Source organism: Crocodylus porosus, unplaced genomic scaffold, assembly GCF_001723895.1.
Source record: "Crocodylus porosus isolate Cpor-Errol unplaced genomic scaffold, CroPor_comp1, whole genome shotgun sequence".
In the NCBI taxonomy this organism is placed as follows: domain Eukaryota; kingdom Metazoa; phylum Chordata; order Crocodylia; family Crocodylidae; genus Crocodylus; species Crocodylus porosus.
In genome coordinates this window covers 26,476,258-26,485,297 of record NW_017728907.1, presented here as the reverse complement: position 1 = coordinate 26,485,297, position 9,040 = coordinate 26,476,258, and the positions used below count along the sequence as shown (strand labels likewise).

Genomic DNA, 9,040 nt, shown 5'->3' with positions numbered 1-9,040 from the left:
TATTGCATAATCTAATATAGAATTTATACAGGAACACATGCATACATTTATATTTTTATTTATTACATAAGTACATAAATACATGCATACATTACATAAATACACAAACTTATGCAATTATCTACATACATTACATAAACCAGATTACATTACAGAAGAACGCACAGATTTTCCAGCACACCAAAGCAAAGACACTATGAAACACACCGTGAAGTGTGCTGGAAAGGTAGCTGGCAAGCCTTCTGGGAGGAATGGAAGAGGGAGTAGAGGGAGAGCTGTAATTTCCCCCCACCCCAAACTGAAACACAGCTTCTTTGCTACAACTAGCAAGCATGAGGATTCCAGTTCTACAGGCAGCAAGGAAAGGGAAGCAGTGCCATTGCCTGTGGCTGAGTCTGCATCCCCTCCAAGAGCACTAGCCATAACCCCCACTGTGCTCCTGGGGGGGGGAAAAAAAAAAGTTCAATTATATAACCATAAGATACTGTATCTCCATGTTGTATTACTTCATGTGTACATCAAGGAATTGGGTTCTGACCCTGCAAGTCCATGGGATCTGAATGTTAACAGTTATAACAGTCTGTTCAGTCTGATTCACTTGCTGATATGTCAGCTTGTGTACAGCTGCACATTTCCTGATTGGCCCTATTTAAGCCCACCTTTGGCAACTGACTGCAGGCTGGTCAATAGTGATGTCCGATTGCTCCAAGCTGGTGTCTTAACCCTCTGTCCTTGGATAAGCTTTCTCTTTCTTGCCTTGGTTCTGACCATTGGGCTGGACTGCTCGCATCCCTGTCCCCTACTACACCAAGATGCCTTTGTTAATTTTGTCTCAGTGACTTATTAGCTTTGGAATTAAAGCCTGTCTGTTTTGTAAACAGCTCTTCAACTGACCTCCGGTTCAGCATGGCTTTATGTGATGAGGAGAAGAAGTTTCGACATCAGCGGAAGGAGAAAATCATGCAAAATATAAGAAATCTTTTAGGAGCAGAAAAAAGCAAGGATTTGACCATTTCCCGTGATGTAGGTTTGGAATGTTTCTGTTAACTAGCTAGAAATTAAGTGGCAGGACTATCATTGTCCATGGGAAGCCTACCACTCGCTTTTTGAAGATATGAAAGACAGACTAGGATGGAAGGGTACTAGGGAAAGTCTACTATATGGAGAAATAAACTTTCATTTTTTTTAGTCTCAGCATGTGCATCTTGTGGGAGGGAAGCTGACTTTTCTATTCGCAGTATGTGGAACTTAGAGTTCTAGGCTCTGATCTTGAAATATGTTGTATGCAGACATATCCATGTGCCTGAACTGAGCCCCATTGAAAACAGCAGGGCCCTACACTGGCTTTGGGGTCCACCTGAAGTGACAACTAGTGGAATCAGAACCTTGGCTTTTAATCCTTATTGACACTTCACTTAGCTGTTCCCTATTTTAATTCCTCAGAAATTATACCAAAATAGGAAAAAAAGAGTGTGTGGGGGGGTTATTCTTATCCTTTTTTGTGCTGAAGCTGGATGGCCTGTGGACCTTTTTAAAGCAGTTAATGGATTATTTTATCTCTGTATTTGTGTGTGTGTGTGTGTGTGTGTGTGTGTGTGGAGTAGTCTTTTGTTTAAATTGTGGAAAATCAGGGATTTGGGGTATTTTTCAAGATGGATTTGGGATGCTGCTGCAGCAGCCCAGCTGGCATAAGGGGTAGTGTCCCCAGGTACCAGTTGGCTGGGCCCCAGAAGCTCCTGAGAGCAAGTAGCCCTGAGCTACTTGCCAGGGCAGCTTTTGGTATGTATGGGGCCAGGACAGGGTAGCTTTTTATACTGCTGGTGACAGCACAGGTGCTGGCCCCAGGCTCTAGCTCCTCCTGCCTGCAGATCTGGGAGGAGTCAGGCCCAAGTGGCACAACAAAGTGCATGTCTGAGCATGTGCACTGAGGCAAAAAGCCCCAGCTCAAATTTGTACTGCTTCTATTTGAGCTGCTGCAAGTGCACGTGCTTGCATGTGTGGATGCACCTATAGATTCATCAACTTCATATGGAAGTTATATAATGGGATCCTGCCCTATTTGCATATTGCAAGTGTGTGGTATTAAGCTAACAATCTTGGTTACAAAATTATCAGCACCTTTCAGTTGCCAGTGGTTATGAGAGAAGACAGTTTAGATCCAAATGCACATTTTATTTCTCTGATAACCTTCCATCTTCAATGTATTGCTGCATATTGTTTATATCAGGAGGTGGATTTGTAATCTATTGATGTGAACACAGTGCTAGTAGTAAAGTAATGTAGCTTGTACTGCCAGTTCTACAATGGATTTGTGGTATGAGGCATATCACTTACTCATAGTTTATCTAGGTGTCTTCATCTGTAAAAGCTAGCATGTTTGCCTTGTAGGCATGGTGTGCCCTTAATTAATGTTTGTGAAAGAATTTAACATCGTCCGATAGAAGATAATTCTTTCATTATTTATTTATTTTATATTAAGGCATGCTTTGACAGATGTGGGGAAGGATTTCTGGAACATGTCCAAACCTAAGTACAGTTTCCTGACCTTGTTTTTTTTTAAACATTATCAATTAAAGCAAGCGCATACTTCATTTCTAAGATTAACTTGGTAAAGTGTTTAGTTTTTGCTTATCAAAAAAGCTGCCCATAGAACCTATGTTTAGAGTTGGACAAAACCATCTTCTGCACCACCCAGTCCCATCACAGGGTTTAAGTAGTTTTTTTGCCACGTCACTCAAATGTGGTCTAGATGATTTTTCAATGCTGATAAGGTTATGTTTGCCTAAAACATTCCAAATCCTTCTCTAGTTCATATGCAGTTAAGAGATGAATGAACCAATCTGGAAATCTAGGATTTCCATTGAAATAAAGAGGAGTTTACCTTTCCTATATCTATTACCTTCCTTCTATTTCCCAATGCTTAGGGAATGGAGAGAAAAGTTTGGCAATTTGTCTATTTTTTATATCTATAGTGCTACTATAAGGTTACATTTGAGGCATACATATTGTTTGCATGCGCTGAAAACTGTTCAGTCATAGATGTCTTTTTCTGCCAAAGCCCATTCTTTAATATGCAGACTACCCAATTATTCTTCACAATGGACAAGTTAAATGTTGGGTGAAGATGCATATCAATTTGCTTATAGTCTCCTTCCTTCTATGTTGTTGCTGTCTTTGAAGATTTGTGTTGCTTTTCACTTTGCTTATGCAGCAGTGTTTTACCCTTCTCTGCTGTTAGTGTGGTCTTTTAATTATACCATGCAATCAGCTAAGAACAGGAGAGAAGAGAATTCATGTAAATAAGTCAAATCCACATCTCCACAAGGGAAGAAACGTCACTGTCTAGGGTTACTCTGAACTCTTTTTTTCTATCATACACAGAGGTATTAGCCATTCAAATAAATTACTTTAGATGTCATGATGACTGTAGAAATCACAAATTCTATGAGTCCCACTGTGGATCAGGATTAAATACCACTAAAATGTACATGGTTGAGATTCAGGTGACCCTTCAGTCACTCTTTGAGCTCCTTTCTGGAATATACTACATTCTGAAGGAGTCTCCATTTTTTCCTCCTGCTCCTGCCTTTTTACTAATTAAAAGACTTGTTAAATAATGATGATTTGAAAGTATTCTTACACACTTCTCTTCCAGGCTTGCACCTGAAACTGTCTTCTGCTCATCCTGTTGGGATTTGCCTTAATAGATTAATTAACTAATGTTTTTAAAGAGCTCTCAGCATTTTAAGTGCTTTATAAATGCTGAGCATGATTGCTAATATGAGTTGACTCTTCAAAGCATCCCACTCCATCACTGGGGTGTTGGCTCAACAAAATAGGCATGTCTTAATCCCTCACCTGCATTTTGTCATTCTTTGGCAGGTATTTATCTGTGGAGTTGCGTGACAAAGAATCATGATGAAGATAAATACCTGTGGTTGGAATTACTAATTCCCACTTATAGATCTGAAATGTGCTATATAAATATTAATCTTGTTACTGAATAAAAATGCATTTGGATAATATGTATAATGTCAAATCTTAGAGTTATTCAGTTAGTGTACAGACATTTCCATGTTGGTGTATGTTTTTGATCTATTAAGGCGGGGTGGTCAGCCTGCAGCTCTGGAGCCACATGCGGCTTTTTAGAAGTTAATATTTCTCCTTGAATCTTTCCACACGGTGACCAGCGTCCAAATGGAAGCTGGTCCCCACGTGCTTGTGAAAAGATTCAAGGAGATGCATATTACCTTCTGAAGAGCTGCATGTGGCTTCAGAGCCACAGGTTGGCCACCCCTGTATTAAGGTTTTTCATTGTTTCAAGAACAAGATCTGCAGAATAACAGGAGAATTCTGTACTCCTGAGATCCCTCCTTTCATAAACAAACCCTCCCAATGGCATCTTATGATTTCAGCTCTTACAGGATGGCACTAGGATTGATACAAATCAAATATCTTGCAAGAGGACATTTGGCGGCAAATTGATTAGATCAAACATTGGCTTCTCCACAATTGCATTGTTTCCCCCTTATAAACAAAAAAGGGAGTAAACTCTTTTATTTGGAGTTCTTCTTTTATTGCTAGTGAACAGTGCCAAAACATGCTTGACTTCCTATGATTAGGAACTAGATTGAGCCCTCTGCATATAAAACACTACGCAAAATAAGTTCTGTGTTTATTTTTTCCCATCAACCAGCTAGGCCCAAGCTAGGTATTAGTTCAATCACAGCATGGCTTTTCTCTCCTGATGAAAACAGTATGTTGTGTGTATATCTAAATATGCATACAGCAGGCTGGCAGGAGGAGGGAAGAGTGGTGTGACAGTTTATTCTGCTACTGCTGCTGCTGATCAGTTGGGAGAGTTTTTTCTGGTCAGCAGCACCACTGAAGGAATTAAATGCTTCCACTAAAGAGTCATTCCCCAGGACCCCAGGCAGGCAATGGAGGTGGTTTGTGGGGGGAATCCTTAACCCTGTCCTCCACTGACCCAGGTGCATATAGCCAGTCTAAACTTATTATACAATTAACCAGTTAATTGTGTAATTTATGTAATGTGTGGCAGGGAGAATAGTATTTACTTTTTTACTAGAATCTGTTTAATTTTCAGATTTTGTTGATGTGGGGGGTGTTTAAAATATGAAAGCTGAGGTCAAGGTTAAGTAGTTTAGGAAGACTCCAAAACACAATAGAGGGATAGCCGATATGACAACAAAGCTTCTGTAGCTGCACTGACAGAATTGCAGCATTTTCAATCTGCTCCATTTTTATTAGTATAGGTGTCTGTGGGCATGTCTACATGTAGCCCTGACTATGCAGTTGGTATTGCGCAGTCATTTAGTACTTAGCAAGTACCTGCCGATATTGTGCAGTCCTGGTGGTGCACAGGTCGTTTCTGACCCTACTACGCAGTTGGTACTGCGTGGTAGCAGTGGTGTCACTGTCAGTGCTATGCGGCTGTACCGATGAGCTACACTGCTGTAGCTCATTGCTATAGCAATGTAGCATCTCATGTACACATACCCTGTAAGGAGTTGTTGGGTGGCTGTATGTGTGTGCCTTCTCTCTTCCTTTCCTGATAATGGAATAGTGAGTGTGTCTATTTTTCCTGTAATACATATGTATAGATTTTTTTAAATGCACATTTCTTAGGCTTTGCAGTTAATAGATCACTTAGTTTAATATCTTTTCCTTTTTTTTTTTTTATTTCCTGGGCTGTTGTTGGTCAGGACAAGCGCAGGGGGAAAATATGAATAATTCCTTGTTTAGAAATACTTGAGGGACATTTTGATAGTTTGAATAGAATTTTTTTTATTTTATTTTCACAGACTAGTCACTAATAAGACTTTCTGTGTGCTTGTACAGCACTTAGGACAGTAAAGTCCTAGTCAATATGGACAGCTCCCAGATATTTCAGCCTCTGTAGTAGTAGTAGTAATAGTAGTAGTAGTAGTAGTATGAGGTTGCTGATGATAGAATACAGCTATTTCTGGTATGATGAGGTTATCAACCAGGTGACGTTCAGGGCTGTAGGCACTAGTGATGGAGAATTTGGGTAGGAAAACTATGTAAAACTTACTTTCATGAAGAGTGCCATGATACCTTTCAATCTATGGAGAATAGAGATGCACCTTTTAAGGTCTCATTTTAGAATTCCTTATTAGTCTATTTGTTTCTAAAGTGTGTATTTGAATTCAGGTCTGTGTTTTGGCAACAAATGACTGTTGAATCAAATAATTACATGTCTGATGTATTTTAGTCACTTCTTGATGAACATGATGTATTTAGTTTTGTAAATACATCCTGTAGCTTTTCCTTATTGTGTATTGTTCTTTCCATTTTCCCAGGTGCCAGTAATAGCCATACTGGGGTCAGGAGGTGGATTTCGTGCCATGGTGGGGTTTTCTGGAGTTATGAAAGCACTTTACGAATCAGGAATTTTAGATTGTGCAATGTATGTTGCTGGCCTCTCTGGATCTACTTGGTAAGGTTTTTGTTCATTTGTTCTCTCCTTTCTCCCTTTGATGAACTGAAGATGTTTTAATTCATTCTGACAGCTGCAGGTATTTCTATATGGCCCAGATCAGTGCTGTACTGAAATGCCTAAATGCAGACTTTGTCCATGTGAGCTCCAGAACTGAAAGCAGTATAGCTGCTTTTAGTATGATGGTGAAAGGGAGGGTGTTTTAGTTTGAGAGTGCCTGACGTGAATGCTGGTTCAGGAGGCAGTGAGCACAGAACTAGTAGTGCAGAGCACTTCCTGGGAGATGGATTGAGGATTTATGAATTTCATAAGTTAGAGTAAATGACATGGACTTTGTGCTGAAGATCACCCTGAGGAAGAAATCTTCCAGTCAAGTGCAGAAGAATGGCAATGCAGCTGATTCTTGGCTGCTGGTATATTGGGATTTCTGGTATGGTGTAGCCAGTTTTTGTCAGCAGGAGCTGGCCCAAAATCAATGCTATTCCCATTTTATCCACATCGCCAGCCAACACTATGCTCAGAAGAGATGTAATGAATAACTGATTTTTGCTCTAGCAGCTGGACAAAAAAAGATATGAAAATGTAAAAATTATGTAGGTTAGACCTACATAAAATATTTTTTCTTACTAAAATGAAAAAAAAAAGAGTTTGGATTAAAACATCTCACCTCCTGGATATGTGCCCTCACCATTGGGGTAGTAGGTAGAATTTAGTAGGGTGGGAGAAGAGGGAGGACCTCTTGCAATTTTGGAAGATTTGTGATGGTAGCCTTTCATTTACTTAATTTTTATTGAAAAGTTGCTAAAACTGAATATATTTAAAAGTCAAAATGCCTTGCTTTGATATTTCCTAAAAGAGGTGTTTTGTAGTTTTCAAAATGCTTGGTCATTTTTACTTGGCTAAAGCTGGTGAGCGAATTCAAACCAAACTTATGAATAGTTTTAGCTTCCCTGAGACACATTTTTGCAGAAAAATGGCCTCTGATCTTTATTTCTAATGTTTTCATGTCACCTTGCATAGGGAAAGTAACTGCTAGGCTTGTTGGGAATCTTCAAACAAAACACTTTTCTGTGAGATAATGTCAGTTTGTTAAAATGACATTTTTCCTTAGGAATACACACAATAGTTTCAATCAGGATAGAATTTCTGACCAAAGTTAGAGAGAGACTTCCTCGCCTACCCTGGTAACTAGTGGTTTTTAGAACCACAGTCCTCTGATATGTGGAAGGCTGCTATCAACCAAGCAGAGCTGGAACTTTAAACTTTGGTTTCTCCCTCTCAAGTGAATAAATGAATTATTGTGTTACTGGTTGCTCTGAGGTGGACATAAGTTCATTTTTATCTTAGTTTTTATTTTGGGAAATCTAGGTTTCTTTCTAACGTGGAATAAGGCATTTTTTGACATCTCACAAACCTTCATGAGACATGCATGCCATGTCCTATGCAGTATCCTAGTTGATAACTTGGCACCTCTGTATTTTTGTTTACTTGTGATCTTTCTGTCACTAAGGACCTTGACTGGGGACCCAAGACCCTTAAAAACAAACTTGCACAAAAAATCTTAGAACTGCATCTTTAATTCAGAAAACAGAGACCTTTTCTTTGGAGATTTGGGTATGCATGTTTCAAATTTGCGGCAGAAGAAAAAGCTCTTATTCAGTTGGGTTGAGACCATTAGGAAATTGCAATAGAGTAAAAGTATATCCAGTACATTAATAGCAATCTAAATCCGTCCTCTTTGGAACCACCCTTTAAGTAGTTAAAGGCTGCTATCAAATCCCTCTTAGGCCAGACTAAATAAGACCACCTTCTCATCTCATCTTCTCCTCAGAAGTCATGTGCTCCAGGCCCCTAACCATTTTTATTGCCTTCTGCTGGACTCTCTCCACACATCCTTTCTATAGTGGGGCCCCAAAACTGGAAGCAGTACTCCAGATGTGGCCTCACCAGTGCAGAATTATTACTTCCCTGGATCTGCTGGCAACATTCCTGCTAATGCAGCCCAGTTTGCTATTAGCCTTCTTGACAACAAGGGCACACTGTAGACTCATGTTTGACTCTAAGTTGATAAAACATAAGGAGAAAAAATTCATATCAAAATCCAAAAATTCTTTGAATCATTGAGGTTGGAGAATAACCTTTAAAAAGCTGTGTTTAAACAAATATTCACCTTCTGCTGACTGGATGATAACACCTGCCCAGCATTCAAAATATTGAAAATATATACATTTTATTTTTTCTACTTGGCTAGTATTGCCGCCTCTTTTCTTTTTGCATGCATTATTCTTTGGATATAGGGTCGTGCGTTTTTTCTGAAGGGTGTGGAATACTATGAGTTCATCTCCTTAAGGGAAAGGGCATGTTTCTGCCTGTTTTTGTGAGGTGCAGTCTATAAGGCTGATTAATTTAGTCATCTTTAGTGAACCATGCAATGAACTTCTGCATCTTGATTTCTCTTCCTGCACATAGGATCTTGCTCATGCATTTATTCTACCCACATTTTGATATACCCATTAAATAATATTTTAAACTTGTATAGGCTCTGAAGCACTTTCCAGG

The 9,040-nt window shown here is 39.3% G+C and overlaps 1 protein-coding gene across 2 annotated transcripts in view; it reads left to right on the top strand.

Moving 5' to 3' along the window:
- PLA2G4A (phospholipase A2 group IVA) overlaps positions 1-9,040 on the top strand; it is a 111,116-nt gene that overhangs the window by 57,947 nt on the left and 44,129 nt on the right. For both annotated transcript variants that reach the window (XM_019530989.1, XM_019530990.1), the window contains exons 7-8: positions 882-1,023; positions 6,345-6,481. In XM_019530989.1, coding sequence (XP_019386534.1) covers positions 882-1,023; positions 6,345-6,481 — 279 coding nt within the window. The remainder of the gene's footprint in view (positions 1-881; positions 1,024-6,344; positions 6,482-9,040) is intronic.